Source organism: Gymnoscopelus microlampas (genome assembly GCF_963454915.1).
Source record: "Gymnoscopelus microlampas genome assembly, chromosome: 17".
Classification (NCBI taxonomy): domain Eukaryota; kingdom Metazoa; phylum Chordata; class Actinopteri; order Myctophiformes; family Myctophidae; genus Gymnoscopelus; species Gymnoscopelus microlampas.
The window spans coordinates 31962245-31985200 of record NC_139954.1 but is presented as its reverse complement, the minus strand read 5'-3'; the positions used below and the strand labels follow the sequence as shown (position 1 = coordinate 31985200).

The following is a 22956-nucleotide window of genomic DNA, read 5'->3' as shown; positions in this document are numbered from 1 at the left end:
CCTAAAACTGGTCTGTTCCACATAATCCACAAGGTGGCAGGACACACCACAGGAAAATCTTTGCCATGTAATAACTGTCAATGCTTACAGGTATAGCAGGCAATCCAACAATTTTACTGGTTTTAACTCTTTCGCATCACAAAATACAGTATTTACAGTACTAAATACATGTACAATACCCTATTGTTATATCTGGTTCAGTATGAGGTTTATTACTATATTAAAATACTTGCTTATATCAAATTAAAGTGGCCATAGATCAAATATCTCAAATAATTAAGGCAGAAAATCAATTTAAAGAGATATTAAAAGGTTTATTACAACATCTTATGAATTCATATTTTATACAGAACTTTCACATGTTACAAGTTCACTTCCAACACAGTATCACACCCTTTTAAGTGGTTAAGCCAAGGTATTTTCAAACAAAATGAATAAATAAAACTTTGATAAAGAACCTCAACTGAAGTTGAAACAATCCGCTCAATGTTTTTTATCCGAGACAGTATTGAATAGACATTTAAAATTCTCGTGGAGAATCGTCTCATGCAGATAGCACATAACAGTGATAAGAAAAAAAGGTCTTAAGAAACAAATGTGTTGTTAGCGTATCATAAAAACTACACAGTAGTAAGCCAGTACAGTCTAAGAGAAATGGAGTTACTTGAATCCTACATTATTGTCAATGATCAAATGTTCACAAGGCTCCTTAGGTATTCGTTGAATGGCGGAGTATGTGATTCCAGTTAATTTCTTTTATTATTTTGCAGGTATTACGTGACAATTATGTGTGGGATATATCTATCTTGTAGATTTAATGATTCTTACAGTCAACCTTCAACTGCTTAAACTAATCCAATCAATAGAGCTCAGCTCATCTACACAATCCAAACAATTCTATATGTATATTTATATATTTAAAAAACGATGTACATAACACCTAGAAAGTTCACATACTTTGTCTTATTGATGATGTCATTTACAATGTCTTCTAAAAATCTCATATCTAGAATTGCAAGGGAAATGTCTTATGCGTTCTCAAGTGTTCTGGACACGCAAAGCAATACACTATAATTAGTATGTAGAAGCTGTATTCGAAAGCAAGATATTTCCTCTATCAAGCAATTATGTACATGAGACCCCCAATTTGAGAGAAAGACATGATCAAGTCAAACTAATTTGCATTGAAAATGTAAGCAAGTTATACAAAATATTAATGGCACATAGTTAACGTCAACATGGTTTAGAAATGGAAAATGCACTGCAATCCTACAATCACTGCTTCAGGAACAATCAGACTACAGATGGAATGTTAATAAAAATAACAATTCTACCCAAGCTACCTCCTTAACCACATAAACCCTATAAACTTTGTTGACCGGGGTCCCCCAGGGGCCCATACTAGGCCCACTTAATTCTTTTGCCTCTTCACCAAAAATAGCCTATCTACAAGCCCACAGTGCATTGTATATGCACTGTGCTTGTATATCTGGCAAATGTTCACCTATTTTTGCTTAATGTTCGCCTATTATGACATTCCCAGAATAGGGACGCTAATAGTGGTATATTTTACAATTAGAGGCAACCTTTGACATTCAAATCACATGATGCAAGTACAGTAGATATAGCCAAAGTACGAACAAAAAAACAAGAACAAAAAGAAGCTGTCAATTCATCCATATACATGTGTAATGTGACTGTATTCAAATTTATTTCCAAAAGCTGCCAGTACTTAACATGTGAACAGTCAAACTCTAAAAAATGTAAACCCTTCATCTCTCAAAATGTGCAAAATGGAAAAATCAAATAATCAAAGTAAATCCTCTTTATGTGTTTAATCATAAAGATAGATTTTAATAATACGTAAATAAATTAAGTAAATAAATTAAGTGAACAACACTTTGGTACGGTTGCAACGACAATTCACTGATTAACCTTTATACCGTTCATAGAATTAAAAATAAATAATACAATCAAATAAATGACTAAATAAAAATTAGGAATACAACATCACTATTACACTTAAAGTGCCTTTTTCCATGTGTCTTCATCAATGCCAAAAAATAATTCTTCTTTTTTAAATGGACCAATCACAAACCAACCAACCAAACATGGAAAGAAAAGAAAAAGCACAATACAGTCCAAACTGAAATTGAGTGAGAGTTCCTCTAATCCTGTTGTTGTTGTCAGCATGCCTGAACAGGCGACAACATTCAACAATTAACATCACAACGTGGTGGTGGTTGGTGGGTGGCAATCAGCTCCCTGGCGGCTGGGAGTGGGCGGGGTCCCCCTGCGGCTGACACTCCTCTGTGCTCTGGTCAGATGTGGCGACGGAGCCAGCCGGGGCGGAGCCAGCCGGGGCGGAGCCAGCGGGGGTCATGGAGGAGGAGCTGACCCCATTGGATGTGCTGACGGAGCTGTGCTGGATGGCCTCGTTCTGGGGGCTACCAGGGACCGACATCTCTTCACAGCTCTCCTCCTTCTCAGCGACTGAATTTTGCAGGGACCACACACACGCGCACACGCACACACGCACGCACGCACACACACACACACACACACACACACACACACACACACACACACACACACACACACACACACACACACACACACACACACACACACACACACACACACAGTCATGAGCCCTTGTAAACTGGCCCCTGTAAAAGTGAAAGCCCCCCCCCTCGAACTGTTCACTGTACAAATTATTGTTTTTGTTTTCTAACTGTTTATATGATGTTTTGCATAGAAGTGTTTTTAAATTGAATTAAATGATTTAAATTCAAATAGCCGATCTACAGCATTGCGACGTGTTGTGAGCTTGTAGATCGACTATTTTCACTTCTAAATATAGCTTAAAGGTAGGGTAAGTGATATTTTTTGGTTAAAACAAAAAGTATTTTGTTAAAAGGTTAAAGCACTATATTCTGATAGTAATCATTGCTATAGAGTGTTTGTTCAGTAACAGGAGTCTCCCCGTCTCTCCAGCTCTTTAATAAACAGAAAATACATTTTCCGGTAGGTGTCAAAATCTCAGCCAATCAGGAGAAAGTACCCATTTTTAAGTTTCATTTTATAGTGTTCCAGTTACAATTTTGCCTGCTCATTTCTTAGTGTCATCACTTCCAATTTCACTTGTTTAATCTATATCCTGATTGAGTTCTCTATCCTGATTGGATAAAATTGGAAATGAAACTGAAACGAAAATGCATTTTCTGTTTTATAAAGAGCTGGAGAGACAAGGAGACTCCTTTTACTGTACAAACACTCTATAGCAATGAGTACTATCAGAATATAGAACTATTTAACACTTATTTTAACCAAAGAAAATCACTTACCCTACCTTTAAGTGGTTAAAAAGTATTTTTGTAACTTTGTGTCCTGGGAAGACACCAAAGTTCTCTTTTGGGTCTTAAGCAAAAAGTTTGGGAAACACTGGTATATTGTTTTGATTATCATGCACCCAGGCTGTCGAGATACTGTTGTTTCCTAAAACTGTCTATACACTATGAATCCACCTCATACGTTCCAGGAAGGCTTATGCATGTAAGCCTAATTGGATGTAAAACAGCTATTTGCGTGTGGTGAATGTGAACCATTTCATTAATCCCCATAATGCTACTACCCCCCTACCCCCCCCCCCCCCCCCCAACCCTCCTTTAATTAAAGTTCCTATGTCAATTTAAACCCACATCATAAGGGTGCATTACATTCTGGGGCATGTGGCAGTGTTTCCTATCCCTAACTGCGTGCTCAGTCGTTTTTTTGTTACCTTGCCAACTACTGCAGCGACAGATGATTACAGCACCTGATTTTAATGATGCTCACACTGGAGAGTAGGGAAGACTTGGAGTCGAAATGCCACCAGCTGTTAAGCAGTTGCATTGAATTAATTGGATCCTGATGGAAAAAAAAAGACTCTACTCTCACGCTCTGTCTCGTAAAGGAATAAGGAGCACTATGATAATTAATATTGCTAATGATATGAAGTCAGTTGAAATGGCGCTCAGTAATTAATGACTGGGTTTGGTATTTGGAAAATGTTGAATACAGATTCCATAGCACCAGTAGCAATGAAATTGCATTTAAAATGCCTTGACAAATGGTGTCTCCCTCTGCCTTCTTCATAACTGGAGTTTTGACCATGTGATTTAGTGCAAGTGAATGTCAGAGTACTATAAACTATCTTGCCATTTCTCCCTGGAGAAGGTTGGCCTCAGACTAAATCAGCTCGAGCTTTTGTTCCATGTTCAAGTGCATATTATTACTCCTAATGGCATTAAGGAGTGCTCGACCAATATGTCATAATACCCAGCATTTCTGGCCCCCTAAGCATCCAAAGCTCCTTTTTGCTCTCTCGGTTTCCGATATGGTTTTCACCATAAGCAGATGGACAGCTTGGTCTGCCAAGTGAAAGCATTTTCCTGGCTTGTTTGCGGGGCAGGCTGGGTAATTTCCTTCCACCTGCCATCTCTGTGCCTGGGCAGGACGATGAAGGGTATTACCAGTCAGGGGCTGGAGGGCATTTGGAGCCTCAGAGATATGAAAATACTAGAGTTGATGAGGCCTTTACATGAATAAGCCATGGTGCAGGCGCAGCTCAGGCTGTTGTCTCACACACAGTATCAATAAGTTCTCTTTCCATTTAGGTGCTGTTAAAAATCTCCCTCACTTGTCAACAAAGTGCCAAATTGAGGTGGCAGGGTACCTGGATGAGACAATATTTCCCCCACCACAGGTAAAGCACTCAAAATGTCATCCTTCACAAAAAAAATAATAAAAAAGGTCTACAAAAGGGAGGACAGAAATTCTCAACAAACGTGAGAAAAACGATGACCCAATTCATCTACAGAACCAGCTTTAAAACAATCCAGACAACACCAAATGAGGCCTGGCTGTGACAGCCCACCACAGCCAGGAAGCCATCAGTCCCATAATATTCATGACGCGTGTCAGTGGGATGGTTAGCAATAGCCGATACATAATGAACAGCCTGGCTCAGTGGCCAATCCGCCATGAGACCGCTCCACTGTCTTGTCAAGCTCGCAGCTTTAATGGACTCATTTCAGAGGCAATCATTGTCAATACAAGTCAGTGGTGGCGTCTGGAGCTCATTGGAGATGTGGCTTGAGTGCACTTCTTCTGGATAGCACCTCATCTGAGTGGGGCGGTGAGCTACGGCCACAAAACTTCAGCTGACAGAAAGCTATGCTTACCGATTGAGGAGCCTAGGTGATGAGTTGTACATTTCAGGAAATTAAAAAGTGTAGCTTGATCTTACAAAAGCGATTAAAGTGTGACTGAGGAACTAGTAGGAACCATAAAATAAATTCTACGCTTAACACGTAAGTTACAAGCATGTTTTCCTCCCTCTGACAACAGGACATTTAAATGGAAGAGGATGCACGTGGAAAACTCCTTAAATGATTCAAACACTTCTGAGAGCTATGTTGAAAACGGCATGGAATAACATGAAACTTTTTGTAAATTTCAAGATACCATACGTAGGCATCGCTGAAAAGATACAGGAGATCATACTTCTCTATTCATTCCATTCATACTTCTGTATTCTCGTCTATTCCTGGACAGCTCTGTCCTTTGGTTTGTGATCGGTCTTCCTGGGAGCATGTGGCACACATCTATGTTTACTTAAAGGCTTATTGATATATTGCATCCCCAGAGCGCCATTACATGTTTGTGGAAACCACCTGAGGCATCACACAACCAGAATTTGTCTCCCAACAACACTGCATAGCAATGCCTAAACTTCAGCAAAGTTTTTCGAAAAAGAGAGAGAAAGCAGCATAATGTGTCCATAGCTCTTGCAGGCCGACCATAAGCAAGACGTGTCCTTCTGGTGGTTGGCTGGGCCTCGTTTTAGGAAATGTTTCATGGGCGGCCGCAGGCTGAGAATAATGGAACATTACTCACTGTGATAGCCAGATTTCCTCTGCATGGCGGTTACAGGGCAATCTTTATGAGCCAGAAGAAGCTGCTTCAGCTGAGCCACTTCATTTCTCAGCAGGGTGACTTCGTTCTTTGAGAGAAGAAGAGACAGACAACAGCACTCAATAACGTGGTCACTTTGGAAGATTTGTCGGATTACAACATCCGAGCACTCACACATAAGATGTCCATGCAGTAGAGATATACAGCCAAAATAGAATTTTCACAAACTAAATGTGGTTTATGAAATTTCTATCCTTGGTTTTAGGCTTTCATTATACAAACCTACCTAAAAGTACATTGAACAAAAACATTTTGGTTCTATTAACACCTGGCACTGAAATCCTAATGTACAATACATAGCTTTCCACACATCAAGAGTGGTCTAGACGAAAATCGAACATGGAAGTGAAGTCCCAACATCCATCACAACGATCCAGATTGCGATCCAGAATGATCGCAATCATTTTCAAGTTACACCATAGGATGGTTTAGAACAAGCAGCCTCTTATCCTATCCATCTCAGGTACATTTAGGCAATTACTGTAGATATGAATACAGTCATTGAGCTGCTCAGCACAAAAAGTTGATATGACCACCACACAGTACATCACAGCAGATTAGGGATGTACGCAGCAAGTAATTTCACTGACGGTTAAACAATGTTTTTTGTAACCAACTATGACTAGTCTAAAATGAACTCATTGCCTGCTATGGACGAGTTAATTCGTCAAATTCTGCTATGGCCCAGCCTTTTTTTTTTTTTCACTCAGAACCAGAGATAACACGATTTGAAGTTTTATTGCTCCATTCACTTCCATTCATTCTTATTACTTAAAAATGCTGTATCTCGGCTCCTGAGCACTTTTTTTTTTTTTACTATGTATTTTTGGTCGAGACATGCTATTTTCAAAGGCAGACAATTAATGTCAACGAGGTCGCGATGACCTCGTTGACATTTGTGAAACCTCACAGTGCAACCCTCAGTGATTAGCAACCACCAGGGGATCGATCATACTGGAGATACATATTCTGTGACTACTTGAAAAATTAAGAAAATCTCAAAATCTCTGGCAGTGGGTGGGTGCCAGAGTGTATACACTCTGGCAGTTAATGAGTTAAGGGAACACTCTGAACACACCCAAGACTACTGGTAAGCACAATTCCATCTATAAGGCCAAACATCATTGGGGAAAAATATTATGGTATATAAAAGCCATTTGGAATTGCTTAATATAAATATTCAAATAATCTAATTTTAAAGAAAAGTAGTATGTGCTTCTTTAAAAAAAAAACATGTTTCATGGTTATCCTACAAATAAATCTTATGTTGATTTGGCAAATTGGTTTAATTTCAGACAACATTTAGAGTTTCTCACGTGAAATCTAAACAAGGTAAACAATGGTTAACTTCACTGAATGGAAGTGTACTCCAGTGAACATTCTGACAAAGATTGACATGCTGGTGTATTTACATTGGGGAAGGTAGCTTTATCCATAAATGTACCCATGAGGCAGCCACTGCATTACAACGCTGAAACTGCTGTTCTGCCTAAAAGTAACTCTGAGAAATAATTGACCATGACACTTGAGGAAGTTGATGGTGAGCTGGGACTGCTGTGTAAACTGCTGTGGGTCAAAATGATGTCTTGTCGCAGAATAAAAGCGCATTTTACAATACAATTACGATAATAAATAATAGTTTAAATGACTAGTATTTAGTAAACGATAAGCAGGGGCAGCACGGTATAATAGACTAGTCGATTAGCTGCGCATATCCCTACTGCAGATGAGCTCATATTTTCTCCCATGAGAAAGGCCAAATGTGGGAACAGGCAACACTATAATGGATTAATATATTGTAAAATAAAGCAAAGATGCAGACTTTTTTTCCTTTATTCCAATTATGTTCCCTAGCAATAATTATGAGCCTTTATCTATTACTGACCGGCACATTTGTCAGTAGCTGAGCTGTTCCGATTGTCAGCACAACTTTGGAGACGATGTAGGAGATTTACACTCCTGTGTCATTACAGCTCCCGAGGGAGCCAGGGATTTCTGCATGTCGTAAAGAGAGAGTCACATTATGCTGAAGGTGACTTTAACTGGATTTAAAGCGGCTAGGGCGACGACGGAACATCCTATGGCAGATTTAAACTCTTTCTCTTCTCCTTTAAAGAAAAGGGGGGCATGTGGGTGACTTCATCTATTAGTCTAAAAGCAGCCAATTTATTTGATTCCATCTGTTTAGCCTTGCTGGTGTTGGCAGTGCTGAGATGCCAGGAGACAGATTTAAAACACAGCTGGAATGGGCCGCGTGTATCACATCTACTGTACCATATATGATGCTATGCTCACTGCCTTCCGCCGTGACAATGGAACCGCTGCTGCTGTGCAGAACCTGTGACCAATATAGGCTACGCTTTTGGTTCACCCAATTTGGTCCCTCTGAACACCATCTCATCACTTAAGAACCAGCGACAACTAAAAAAAATATCCTCGCTTTTACTGTTCAAGAAAACTGAAATCGACTACAGTGAAAATAGGAGTTATGCATTGTTTTGTCTGACTTTTTGCCTAACTAACAAACTGGAGCAAGAGAATACATGTTGCGTTAAATCAACACAGTCTTCTTTAAATATTTTTGTGATATGAAGATAACACAGGAATTTTCAGAAGACAAATCTATGATTGATCAGTGTCAGTGCTAGGGGTGTGCCGACATATCGTCCCGCGATACATTTTTGTGACGATATGTATCGTTGTGGCGTTTTTGGAATTAAAAAAAATATATATATATATATTTTTTGCAATAATAATAATGCAAAAACAGTATTTGTTTGCATTTGCGTCCCCACCCATATATTTTCATAATAAAAAAGTGGCATATATTGTATCGATATCGTGAGCCCAATATCGTGTATTGTATCGTGATCGGCACACCCCTAGTGAGTGCTAGTATGTGTCCAGGCAGTCACAAAGCCTTATTTAGAACCGTAGATCCTGCTGCTGCTGATGAGTGCATTCATGACAAACTTAGAGAATGGTTAAAGAGTTAAAGAGCGTTTCTCTAACTTTGTGAATAACAGAAAAGGGAGTGAATTGGCCTTGGGTGACTCTAGGAACCGTGTGAGCTGCCTGCTCTGACACCTCATTAAAAAGTCAGTTAAGGATGATGTTAAAGTAATCGTGCATCATTAGAGCCAGCTCTGCTGATCAGCCAGGCCATGTCAGCATGGGAGTTATTTAAAAAAAATAAAGAATTACATTTTTTTAAACGGCCGGCTTGATTAATGCCCTCACACAAAGAGCACTTTCATTCTCTGATGTTCAATTATACATATATTTCTGCCACAAGTTGCTCTTTTCTTTCACAGTAAAAAGCAGCGCTCTGCCTATTTCACTCATCTGTCCCTCCCTCCTGTCTCATCTGCCGAGGCATTTATTTGAACTGCAGCTGGCGAGCCTGTGACAAACGGTGATAACTTGTTTTGAACCCGGATATTAATGACATAAACCCATTTCCTTCCACCCCTTTCTACTCAAGCCCCTCTCCCCTTGTCCTCATCTTCAACAACCCCCCCCACTCCCTCCGCTCCCCCAACTCCTCCTCCTCCTCACGTCTTACTCCCCGCGTTCATAGACAAATAAGACAGCGAGCAAATAAACACCACATCTCATTTAATTGTCTGGAACACCGACGTGCTGCACCCCCGGCTCACACTTATCAACAGAGACAGCAGTTACATGAACTGTTTCGAACTTGTCAGCATCAGATCCTAATTGCTTCCTGCGAAATGAAGGTTCAAAAAGACACCTTTCCCTGGGAGATTTTCGAGGCCATTCAGTAAACTGCTGAGACAGAAGCGCAGACACGCTTGTGTGCGGCTGACATCTGGAGGATACATCTTTATTGACAGGGACGTATCGATGTAAAGGGCTCACTAAGGCGCCGCTGTCGTGCGGCAGCTCTTCTTAATCGGCTTTAATGACTTCATCACCACGGAAGGGAGGAGCACGTGCACACTCAAACAACAAAACAATAAAACAGACATGCGACAAACACAAACAGCCGTGCGTGTGGAGACATGGAACAATGGATGATGGATTGATTACGCACAGGGCTTAGAGGTTAACCACCTGAACCCTAGCATCCCTATTCTGGGGGGAACACTTGCTGACAACAGCAGATCTACAAGCTCATAACGTGTCGCATTGATGCGTTACAAGCTTGTACATCGGCTATTTTCGCCAAAGAGATTTGGGAACAAAAAGAATGGACCATGTACAGAGCCAACCATGTTCATCTAACTATTCTTTGACTAAATATAGAGGGTATGAGTGATTAAAGGTGAGATTTACCTGCAGTGTTCCATTCGTAGAGTTAAGATTCTCAGCTTTCTTCTCCAGGTCTTGGACCCACACCTTCCTCTTCTGCCTGCAGCGGGAGGCTGCGGCACGGTTGCGCTCCAGGAACTTGCGGCGCTTCTCATCTGGGTCGTCACTTGTGGCTCGGCGCCGCCGGCCCCCTGTGCTTGGGGTGTGCTGGGCTGGGGTCGCCGGAGAGGCCTACACACACATCACAGGAACAATACATGATAGCTAGCACAACCGAGACCCGTTACAATAAACCATAATCACACGGCAGCAGTTTTGCTCTTACTCAATACTCCAACCCATGGGGTGGGGTGGGGCTTCCTACCCTTGAATATTAGGGGCAAAATGGCTGCTGTGTGAATGTATGGTCAATTATATAAAGTAACATACAAATACAAATCGGACTTAAATGGATAAGATGTAATACAAGTTATCTAATACAAGAACGCTGAATGATTGAATTGTGAATAAACACAACATTGTTGTCGCAAAACTATCTAAGTTGTTCCTTCTCTTTTTTTTGCCTTTTATTAAAGCCCAGAAATGAAATTGCATAGTGAAAGCAATTGATGTTCTAATACTGGTGAAATAGTGCAGTTAGTAGGTAGAGGCTTATGTCAAAACTCACAGGTGTCACAGGTGTCTCAGGTGTGGTGGAGGTGGCTGGCTGCTGAAGAGACTGTGGGCAAGGCTCCTCAGGTGGAGCCAAGTGAGGAATTGGAGGTGAGGCAGGAGCGGGGGCCGGCGCTGGGGCCATAGCCAGGGCAGGAGCGGGGGCAGGAGTCAGTGCAGGGACCAGACTTGGAGCAGGGACAGGGGTAGGGGTAGGGGCAAGTGACAGGATTAGTGCAGGGGCTAGGGTTGGGGTAGGTGGAGAAGTTGCAGCAGTGTGGGTTACAGCATTGCTCTGGATGTCACCAGCATCTCCATTGGCAACCTGAGGAAGCTGCTGGCTTAACGACACTTTCAGCTTCTGGAAAGCAAACACAGTCAACACAGCACCAAGTGATCATGAATGGTGATCAATGCAACATCTACTGGGCTACATATGAGCAAACCTACTTGAGTACATTAATATAAAATACATTACATTTACAATTTATATAGTTGTCATAAGCATTAGGCATTAGGATGTGGTTGGCCATACGAACACAGTGGCTATTTGCTCTTACTTCATATTCAGGGGGAGTCTCCCAGTGGTTAATTAAATTGAGCTAAAAGCTAAAAATAAGAGTTCTTGAGGTTAAATTTGACCTTTCAGTCCCTTTAAGTGAATTATTCTATGCCTAATTGAGGCAAAAAAAATAATTTAAATAACATTAAGCTTTTTTTCTTGGATAAACCTTGGGAAAACAACCCAGACGTGAACGGAAATTACTAGTAGGCTAAGGGGTACTTGAACTTTAGCTTAATACATACCACACACGCATCACATGCTATATCTCTACAGATAGCAGTCTATAATTTACAACCCAAATGCTCTAGCATCAAATGGTGAGTAAACAAGCTGAACGTGAATGAGCCTTCTCAACCAATAACAAAGTGAGAGGGAATACATTTACATGGGAAAACAGAGGAGCACATTATTCTAACAACTACCTTTGCCAGACCAATCTATCTACCAAATTAGTTTATCGTGTAATACCCTTCCAGAAGCTCTTCTGGCAGAAACAAGATATTATTCTCCTGGAACGGCCCATAGAAGGAGGGAAAAGCCAGTCGGATTCATATTTCATCTCTGCCATGGAAACCTCATCAGTGTAATAACCCTCCATCTCATGGGTGTTATTCAACCATCTGCTACTATATTACTTATCTTTATTTTGCAACTAATTAACAGCATAATCTTCTAAATTCAGCAAGTTAATTATCATTATTGTGGTCTTTGCAGCATCATCAGTCCTTGTAAAGTGCCGTCTCCGCGCCCCCAGAGAGCCGGGTGGGGGTGGGGCGCGGGCAGGTTGAGCGGGGGTCTGTTTTCTTGACGTGGGCTCATTAGGTGTTTGCTGATGAGCAGAGTGTGGTGGGAGGCGCCAGGGATGAGTAGGGGGTTGGTGGGAAGGGGGGGGGGGGGGGGGTAGTACAGGTCAGGCAGGATTCTGCTGAACAAAAGGTTCCATGCAGGGTAAGGCTGACTTAATGTGCCTTGCTGAGCGTGTGCCAGGATGCCCCCAGCTGGCTTTCGGAGGAAGCCCCCCTCCGGTTGGCCCCGGTGACGGCGTGCTGAGCAGAACGCTGTCTCCACGTTTGTCATCTCGGCACCCCTCGATCCCGACAACCCCCCCTCCCCCGCCCCCTGAAGCCACCCCCCTCCCCTCCCCTCCTCTCAACGGTTTACCTGATAATTTTCAGAGGAGTAGCGTGCTGTGAACACTTACAGGTTCTGTGATCTGTGCTCCATCACAGTGCCACTGCTCTCCCTAACAACGCTTCATATCCCCTGCCCTTCAGACATCACTTTTCATAGCAGAGAGCTTACGGTATAAAACCGCTTGGAAGGCGCTGTTCACAGTGGAATGATTTTGGTTGTTTGGATATATAACCGATCAACTTTAGTTCTAGCCTCAAGAAAGGGGATTATTCTGAAGAAGCTGACTGAAAATGTCTGCAAAATCAATTTCCAAATTTGAACATGTGTTAATTAAGACAGACAGTGGCACACTGCAGGTTAGTGTACATGAAAACAAAGAGGTTTAGAAAGACTAGCTAGCCTATACAACCAGCTCACAATAGTTCCCCCATCTGGTCAAACCAAGACACTGCATAGTCTGTCAGGCTTTTTTGTTGTTGTTCAGCTTGTTAACTCTTCTCTGATTAACACACACACACACAAAAAAGGAAATCACACGGAGTTGGAAACAAAAACCTGAACAAAGACCCCCAAAAATAATTAAATACATAAATTACCAGCTTGGCTTCTGATTGGACAGGCTGTGGTGAGGGGGGTCCTGGGATCCCGGGGATGTTAGGCACTACGGTGACAGGTCTGACAATCTGACAGCAGAGACACAGGCAGAGATCAACACAGAGAGAATTAGCCTTCCCTGGTGAAAGGTGGTCTCCCCCCCACCCTCCCGTGCACACACGCATAAGCGCGCACACACACACACACACACACACACACACACACACACACACACACACACACACACACACACACACACACACACACACACACACACACACACACACACACACACACACACACACACACACAGGCTCGGAGGTTCCTCATATCTCAGGCTCATTAGGTTGGATGGCCTGTTATTTTGTGGAGGCAACACCACATGGAGATACAGTGTGCACGCTAATGAACCTCTCCCTGCCTGTGAGAGAGCATATGGACAGAGATGCTGAGAAGAGGATGGAGAGACACAAGCTAGAAGGCCAGAGCCAGGCCTCCTCTTACAGAACCTTGACAATGAAACAGAGAGAGGAGAGTAGGGAAGAACTAGAGCCTGCCCGATATATACACTATATGACTTTCTGTTTTACATCTGTAATTGACCCTTTTCTAAGCTCCGCCCCCACCACTCAGCAACTCTAGGTTTGGCAAGCAGCGCTGCACATTCATTAACTCGCATTGGATTTTCCCACATAAAATAATCAATCCTTTTTGGAGCCAGAGCTTCAATGCCTGCAGTATGCATTGGAAAAAGTGCATGACATTACTATTTCAACAAACAAAATACAGCCAAATGTTTCACTACCACAGAAAGAGTGAGAAACGGCATCTAACTAATATCAATCAACTACTTTAACATCATTATCACCGGACAGGCATGTTCAGGCACCGCGTTGTATGTACAGTAAGTACAAATAGTAGCAGTTAATAAATAGACAAATGAAACACTTTAACAAGCAGTACAAGTCTACCAACAAGGCTTATCAGTTATGCAGCCAATATGTCTCCATTTTTACCACTTTCCACCTGGCATCCCCATGTTGGACATGTAATGGGTGAAATATGTTAAAGGTTTTCATAAACTTTAGATCTGCAAGCTCACAACATTTAATTCTATTAATTATTTTTTTACAGGGCTCAAATGGTTAAATAAAAGATTCTGTTAATTATATTCTTTTATCTACAAAATTGGTATCTGCATCGGACCCAAATATCTGGCATCTACTGTAGGCTGAACTGTGGGTCATGTTCTCAATCTCGCTTCTCACTCCTTTACTTGTCAGTGGCTTGCCCAATCCCCACAGACTGGGATGACAGAGGCTTTTTCCCTGCTGAGCCGCTATCAGGAGATAATCATCTGCTGCTCAGTGTTCCACAGCCAATCAGGACCAGAGCGAACAAGACAAGCTCCCGCATAGGGAGCATAAAACATTCTAACAGGCCTTATCTTTAACATATTGCCTGTATGATGCTCAGAAATTATCAGAGGCAGCCATAGTAATTGGAACGCAAAACACATTAGCCATATAGTCTTTCTATTGTGCCAGAAATGAAGAGCAGCGACTCAAATTGTACAAGGACAAATAGCAACGCAGCATCTTGGAATGAAGCCTGCCATCTCTTGGCCAAGTCCCGCGTCTTTGCCACTGTGACACACAGCTGCTCTCTTCTAAAGTCCATTAGTTCACTCAACCTCTCCCTGCTTTCCAAAGGGATGCCAAAATTCACTGGTGCCAAACTGTGAATATTCAGTCTGTCCAAGTAGAGCTAGACAGATAAGTGGCATTAATATATCAGTAGAACATGAAAACAGGGTAAATGGGACTACAGTAGGCCGTGGACACCTCGGCATAATTTCGGAGTGACTTATTTTTTCCGCAGTAAATCACCACCTGAGACAGGCGTGCATTAACCATCAGTCAACAGACAGCCGACTGATGGTTAATGCATGCTGACTGTCTTAGTTGTGTATTTCTGAATATTCTGATCAATCTGAAGTTAGAATCTGAAAACTTGCAAAGAATCATTTTGTCACTCGATCAAAACGTCAACTCAAGTACCAAACTGACAAATCAGAGAAGACACAGTAGATATACTGTGTTATTAAAATTTGACATATGCCGAAAACATAGACTGTATATTAATTGCACAACACTCACAGGGATTGTAGTTGGTATGTGTGCAGTTGAGCTTGTAATGGTTGCAGGGATTGCCACTGGCACTGTCTGGCCGTTAGGGAGCTGTAAGAGCACAGGGAAAGTACCACACACTGGGCTAGAGGAGAAAAAAAGAGAGCAAGCACAGGTTAGAAAGGTACCGATCCAACTACAAAGTAAAATTCTGAGTGTAAGTTTAACTCTGAGAGTGTAAAAATGTACCCTTACGCTAAAATAACACTCAGGATTTGACTTTCTAATACAGCTGAAAACAAACAACCCGCTGAAATGACGGATGAAAAAGTGGTTAATAACATCACTAATATGCAAAACAAAGCAACAAATGATGGGGAACTGAACATGAGATCAAGCACTTTGCTAAGTTGTTTCAAACTTGCATGACAATAAAGTAACTATGAATAAACTGCCATCAAATATACATGCAATATTTTTACTCACACTAACAACAAACAACTAACAAACAACGGAAAATGAATAACAATTCACAACTGAGTGCAACTGAAAAAACAAAACAAGTGTACCTCATGAAATAAAAACTCAGCAAAACTGCTCAAATAATTAAAAAGGGAAATTAAATAAAATGAAAGTGCTCTATTTCTTCTATAAAATGAACACCAAGTTACTTACACTATAGGCCTATTAGTGGATGGGACTTGGGTAATAACAGAGCTAGATGTTGGCGATGGGAGTGCTTGCTGTATTACAACACTAGCCTCTGTGGTTGCTAGAAGTACATTGGGAACTTGGAGAGATGCTGGACGTACTATAGTGGATGTTGGCATTGAGGATGGCTGCAAAGATAGGTCCTGAAAACACCATATGAGACCTTTCAGTCAGACAACTCACATGAAAAAGATTTATTTGGAATTAAGTAGTAGGCAGTATATACACAGAGTTGATTTTGGCATCTGGGTTCCAAACTTAAAGGGGTATTTCACTTTAAAACAATAATTTAAATGATTTTTTTTAACATCTTCGGGCCCCACACAGGTTTTAAGTTGCTTGATTCAATATTTAGATATTGATCAGACACAAACCCCTTCTACTAAGCCCATTCATCTTCAAACTCCATGTTAACCATCACTCATTGAAAACACATGTCCCTGGTTCTGGTGACTGATATTATTATTTATTTTCTATTTCATTTCAAATGTCTAATGTTAATGATTTATTTTTTGTTGAAAAATGCCCCCTCATGCATTACAAGGATAACATCAGTCACCAGAACCAGGGACGTGTGTTTACAATGAGTCTAATGCCAAATTCACACCACCAGTGTCGACGTGTCAATAACTTGGGCGTGTCCAGGGTTATGAGTGACAACTGTCACAGTGTATCAAAGTGTGTGTCTGCTGAGAAGTTAAAGAAACAACTGTGTGGGTAGTGCATTTTCATATCAGATTTAAACTAGCAGCTGTTGAAGATATCAGGACTGAGCGACTATATAACCTATTTATCTGCTTAAATTAATAGCTTCTTTTTTTTACAAACAAACTGCGAATGTCCAGCAAGTGGCAGCAACGCAACAGGTTGTCTGTACTCTGCACAAAGAGCTCTCCTGTCTGGGCAGCTGGCGTGCCGGTTCAGGCCACCCGTGGCCGGAGCCGTCCTGGTTGTTTATGTATGTTGTTTAGTTGACTGTTTATTGATCTACAACTACTACTCTGCTACTAAAGGTAGGGTAAGTGATATTTTGTGGTTAAAACAAAATGTTTTCTGTTAAAAGGTTAAAGCACTATTTCTGATAGTACCGTAATCATAGAGTGTTTGTCCAGTAACTGTCTCCCTGTCTCTCCAGCTCTTTAATAAACAGAAAATACATTTTCAGGTAGGTTACACATTTTCAGCCAATCAGGAGAGAGTACCCATTTATCAGCTTAATTTTTTATAGTGTTCCAGTTCCAATTTTGTCTGCTCATTTATTTGTGTCATCACTTCCAATTTCACGTTTAATCTGTATCCTGTCTGAGTTCTCTATCCTGATTGGATAAACCTGAAAATGCTTTTTCTGTTTAATAAAGAGCTGGAGAGACATGGAGACTCCTGTTACTGAACAAACACTCTATAGCAATCAGCACGATCAGAATATAGAGCTATTTAACACTTATTTTAACCAAAGAAAATCACTTACCCTACCTTTTAATATTCGCTACAGTACGTACATACAGCAGTTTGTTTCTGTCAATTGTGAATGATGTCAAGCTAGTGTGTTACTAGTCCAGTTACGAGTCCAGTGCTCAGCCTATCAGTGGCCAGGTACACCCAGCTACAAAGCACACAAACAGGCAGGAGAAATGCAGGCACTAGAATCTCATCTCCGATGGCTTAGTTAGTAGTAGTTAGTAGTTAGTAAACAATGTATATATTTTACGCATTAAATATGCTGTGTAGTCGCCGAATATTCATTACTTTTAAATGCACAGCTGCTAATTAAAAACTTTGATATAAAAAGAAGCAACGCCCTGAGTGCAGCACACGTGAAAAGCAAATTACCTGTGGAAATCCTGCTGTCAAAATGACAGAAGCGATCTTTATAATATTAATAAATAGGCATAAGCAAACTGCTTCACAAGAACAATATTGGTGTAACAAAGTCGACATTCGATAGGGAATATATATTTTATATACACACCCCTGAACTAAAAAGAACAAAATCATTAGTATTTCCAGGTTTTAATGCGGCACGGTTTGTTTTCTGACGGACAGGGAGAAAACTCTTCCGTCCCTGGTGGGGGGAGAAATGGGGGGAGGTGGTGTGCAATGATTGGTTGGATGCTAATGCACCATCAGCAAAGTTGTGGTTTTCTCAGATTCTACACCTCACATGTTGAAAGGCGTGGAGATGCACGTCTGCATAGAGTACTTGGCATTGAAACTCGCTACTCAGTCAGAACGTGCAAGCATCATGATGCTGTTGGTGTGTGAATTGGGCGTAACAAGGTTAACGTGGAGTTTGAAGTTGAATGGGCTAATATAGGAGGACGTATCTCATCAAATGAATATCAAATGGCAAAATATTGACTCTAGCAACTTCAAAACTGTCTTGTGCACACAAAAGTCTGCAGTAGAAGTGAAATACCCTTTTAACACTCTCTGCAAGCATACACCTTAATGATAGCAAATGAAAGTGCAGGGAGTGATGACCGTTAACATCCCCTTGAGAAATCTAGAATCTGAGCCTACAGGTGGGCGCTGGGTGGGGGAAGCAAGAATGGTGAGAAGGTTGTAATCTCAGCAACTGAGCACCAGCATAATAGCATGGTGAGAGAGTCAGAAAGTGCATTTCACAGTAGGGGTGCAACAGTTAATCAAATTAAAAATATATATATATCAATTTTAAATCAAATAATCGATAAAAAAGTGGCCAAAATAGCAGATCTACAAGTTAACAATGGTTTGCAACATGTACATCAGCTATTCTTACTATTTTTGCACAGCACCATTGAACATTGAAGTATAAAGTAGGGCTTAAATGGTTAACTTAATCAGACTAATACATTTAGTTGATTATGAAAAATATCATAAATGTTTTGTGTTAAGTTGTTGATATAGAAAAACATAATCCCAAACAACATGTAATACAGTCCTAATAATTAATAATTTGATTAATCAAAAACATAATTGGTAGAATAATCACTAAGAACATAATGAATAGTTGCAGCCCTATTTCACAGCTTAAATATACTGTCTTATTACAGAGGAGTTGAATGTGTGTTGCAGTGAGAAGAGCGCATCAAGTGTCTAGCAGCGTGACTGAAGTTGTCTGCCTGAAGTTAAACTACTTCTGCTACTGTATAGCAAACTCAAGACACATGGAGCTGCAACAACAGCCTTGCATTTTTTGCGAAGGGAGAAACAGTGGAAACACGTCACCCTGGCTAATTGTGCTATGGTGCTGCAATACATAAAATTCCCAAAATTAAAGGCCTGCCTCTTTTTTTCCTAGTTACTTTTGCACTAACATTTGACACACAAAAAAGTAGCACCATTGTTAAAAACTAAAATACAGTTGAAAGAAATGCATACTCACTGATCAAAATAAAAATCTAACTATGAAAACGAATTTTGTGTCCATTCTAACCATAAATACAGACATAAGGAAAAGATTGTTGATTCAGATTTAAAAACAAACATTTAAACAAAAATATTAAGGATTTCTTATGAGATTGGAGGTCTAAGATAAGATACTGTAGGACAGCCATGAATATAGGATAATATATTTATTTTCTCACTATCTTTAGGATAAGACAGACACTTACAACCTTTTTTTCTTGTAATGAGACCCTTATCACCACCACATTTTACATACATTACACATATTACATTATTCTAAAGAATAATAATAACAAATTATGTAGTATAGTATTGTGGGGTTTTCTTTTAGTTTTTTGGGGCAGGTGAGGGAGCACAGCAAATCTATCAGCACAATTATATTGAAATTCTTTATTCGGAATAACCCCTTGAGATGAACCATCTCGTTTTCTTTTTTTACCATTATACATTGTTTTGTGGCCAAATCTCCACAGCTACACATGAAATTAAAAACCTGCTTCTTTTTTAAATCATATGCATATTGATTTAACAATATGCATAAGCATTATAACGTGCAAAATTAGTAGATTGCCTATCAAAGCAGTGGGCTGCTATTTATTCACAACGAGACAAGTTCTGTGACTTCTTTGTCATTTGGCAGGTTACACGAGGTAGATGATGCTTACCTTGTCATCACTTGTAGTAGATTCAGGATGAGGCAGTGGACTGTCTCGATGTGCCTCCATCGCTTCAATTTTGTTTCGTATAATAGGTGTTGCAAGAGGTGACAAATCCAATGGTAACTACATGGCGGAAAATAAGTAATCCCAATTCAGCAGACTTTCCATACTTGGCACAAACAAAATGTAAAGTGCCTATCGTATCATCATACTCATGTAAGTCTAACGGACACAAACCTTTTTAATGTCATCTTCAGTAACTTTTTTGAAGTCATGCTCAATTAATGGACTTGCAAGCTCATTGAAGAGTCCAACTTCCTCACAATTCTTCAGGAAGCGAGTAGGTGTGGGTGTTTGGTCTGAAATGGAGTAAAGTATTTTATACTGCGACTGGTCAACAACTAACTACAAGATAAAGAAAAAGCTATTAACTTGAATAGTACGTACCAGCAACAATGACACTGTCGTGCCTAGCTGGACCAAACTTCAGTGTCATCTCATGCTTGTGTTTGTGAACGGCCAAGTGGTCTTCATTTGTAAATCTCTGTGGAAGGTACAGAAAGTTCTTAGATAACCAATATTGTAAAGAAGGAGCATTATAATAGTCTTATTATAAATATATTGCCTACCTGACCACACCCAGGAGCAGTGCAAAGGAATGGTTTATCATCACTCATATTAAGGATATCCTGTTTTTTTCACCCTAACATAAAACAAAGAATGATACATCTGAGAGTTTATTATAACGTTACAGTAAAATCTTGTAGTCACCATGTAGTCTGTATGTATGTAGGCTATGTATGTATGTATGTATGTATGTAATACAGGATAGGTGGGCAATAGGGACATCTGGGCACCTCGATGTAAAATTGGCTATTTTGTCCAAAATGTAAAAAAAAAAAAAAAGGTAATGTAAAATATACATGATGCACGGTACATTATTATCAGACATAATTGTATCCTTCAACGTTTATGCCCCAAAATGACTGGATACCATACCGGTATACAGGTTTTGTAGCAATTGTAGAACTATTAGACCTTAATTGTCAAATGTTTAAGCATGTTCTAATCATGTATACTTTAAAACATTTTCCAAATATTTTATTTTATAACATTTTGGAAAAAATAGCCAATTTAACACCGAGGTGCCCACTTTTCCTTGGTGCCCACCTATCCTTACCTATGTATGCATGTGATCACCATTCACACTGTTCAGTGCTGCTTTAGTTCAAATAGCTGACATCAAATATAACAAAGAGATAAGATGACATATGACATGGATGGATCATGACTGGGAGGACAAACAGAACCCGGGTCCGGCAACCAGAGGACCGGTGATGTTTAGCTAGAAACCCTGTCATCCTGACAAAGCCTAAAAGATGGGCGGCTGCTTTGACTTGATTGTTTACACAGAATACACACCTCTGCTCTGAACAACGCTATTCTGAGACTGCAATGCATTGGTTTCGAACCGTTTGTGTCAAAATAAGATGCCATATCGCCTCCATCCTCAACGCAACTTAGCCGACAAATCCGCCGAAAGCGATTGACAGCTGCTTATTGCCAGACATTATGCAAAACATCTGGCTTCATGTAAATACTGTGTGTGAGCGTTCATTCACATAATAAACCAGGCCGTTCCAGGGAATAGTCAGAGCCCCAGCGTTGTAACATATCACACCCGTCACCATATTACCTCTAAATATCAGTTAACTGAGGAGTGAAGAGTATTCGTTCTATGCCCACTTCATTGCCATGACGCCTAAGTACCTCGAAGTCCGACAAATTATTATTTTTACGATATCTTTGTGCTCAATAGGCTGTCAGTTTATATGGACACTTACCCACACAGGCACAACCCTTCCAGCCGAAATCCCACGTCTGTGCCAATATCTCGCGAGCGCAGCATGGGATCTTCCGTAAACGTCATGTTATACATACTACTGGTGTTGAATGGAAGGCAAGATTTGTGGAAACGTTCAATTTACTCGATCACCCCAGGCCAGTCATATACCGTTTAGCAATGACAACTAAAAAGACATGGACAGCAGCTCAACAAGGTCTATTAGATCAAATATCTTGCTTTAAGTCAGAGGTTCACAAGTGGGGTCCAGGGACCTGCAGGGGTCCTTGGGGGGGGGGGGGGGGGCCCAATATAATTACTTAATATAGCATCACAATCATTTTAACCACTTCCAACCAAATGTTATACTTTGGCCATTAAAAAAAAATAGTAAATATACAAGCTCATAGTGTGTCACTTCGTGCCACGCTATGAGCTTGTGGATCTGCTGTTTTTGAAAAGTATTTGAAGGAAACATTGTTTTGCTTCCTGGGGTCCTCTGGCACGAAATATTTTCAGATGAGTCCGCAGCCAAATACATATCATTTTGGGGGTCCTTGACGAAGTTTGAGAACCACTGTACCACTTGCGCTGTAAGGGCAAGGCAACATCTTTTCCACGGTATTAAGAGCATGGCATGGCTTAAAGCAAACATTCAAATCATATTACCGAGATAAAGCACTTCATTATGTGGTGAAAAAAACCCAAACACTTTAAGTTGTTCTGAAAAGTAATCTACATTATGTAGTAGATGGGCTGAGGGTTCACATCTTATTTCCAGATGATCAGCTATCATTTGGTGGGTTAAATAGATTTGGTCATCCCTTTCAAATTACAGTAATTTAGTCATTCAATATTCTGTTCCAAAAACAAGTACAGGAATCCATTATATTGTAATCAAATAGGCTTCAATCTTTCACGATCATCCTGACCATTACATTCATTCATCACATTCGAAATAAAAGCTGAAACGGTTATGTAGCACCA

General features: G+C 40.5%; 1 protein-coding gene across 4 annotated transcripts; it reads right to left on the bottom strand.

Moving 5' to 3' along the window:
- Positions 1-264: 264 nt before the first annotated feature.
- On the bottom strand, positions 265-22002 carry atf2 (activating transcription factor 2). Of its 4 annotated transcripts, none has more exons than XM_084085171.1 (9): positions 20574-20667; positions 20364-20485; positions 20133-20249; positions 15397-15511; positions 13240-13326; positions 10961-11305; positions 10318-10524; positions 5941-6046; positions 265-2493 (listed from the first exon to the last, which is right to left on the bottom strand). In XM_084085171.1, the coding sequence occupies exons 2-9, from the start codon at positions 20399-20401 to the stop codon at positions 2258-2260; spliced, it is 1251 nt and encodes a 416-aa protein (XP_083941297.1). In that variant the 5' UTR covers positions 20402-20485; positions 20574-20667; the 3' UTR covers positions 265-2257. The 4 variants fall into 4 exon arrangements, 3 of the variants coding, with proteins under 3 accessions (XP_083941297.1, XP_083941298.1, XP_083941299.1); XM_084085172.1 differs by lacking the exon at positions 265-2493 and adding an exon at positions 3675-3909; XR_014602783.1 differs by lacking the exons at positions 265-2493; positions 5941-6046; positions 10318-10524; positions 10961-11305 and adding exons at positions 20756-20829; positions 21971-22002 and having other exon boundaries at positions 20574-20670.
- Between the last annotated feature and the right edge of the window lie 954 nt (positions 22003-22956).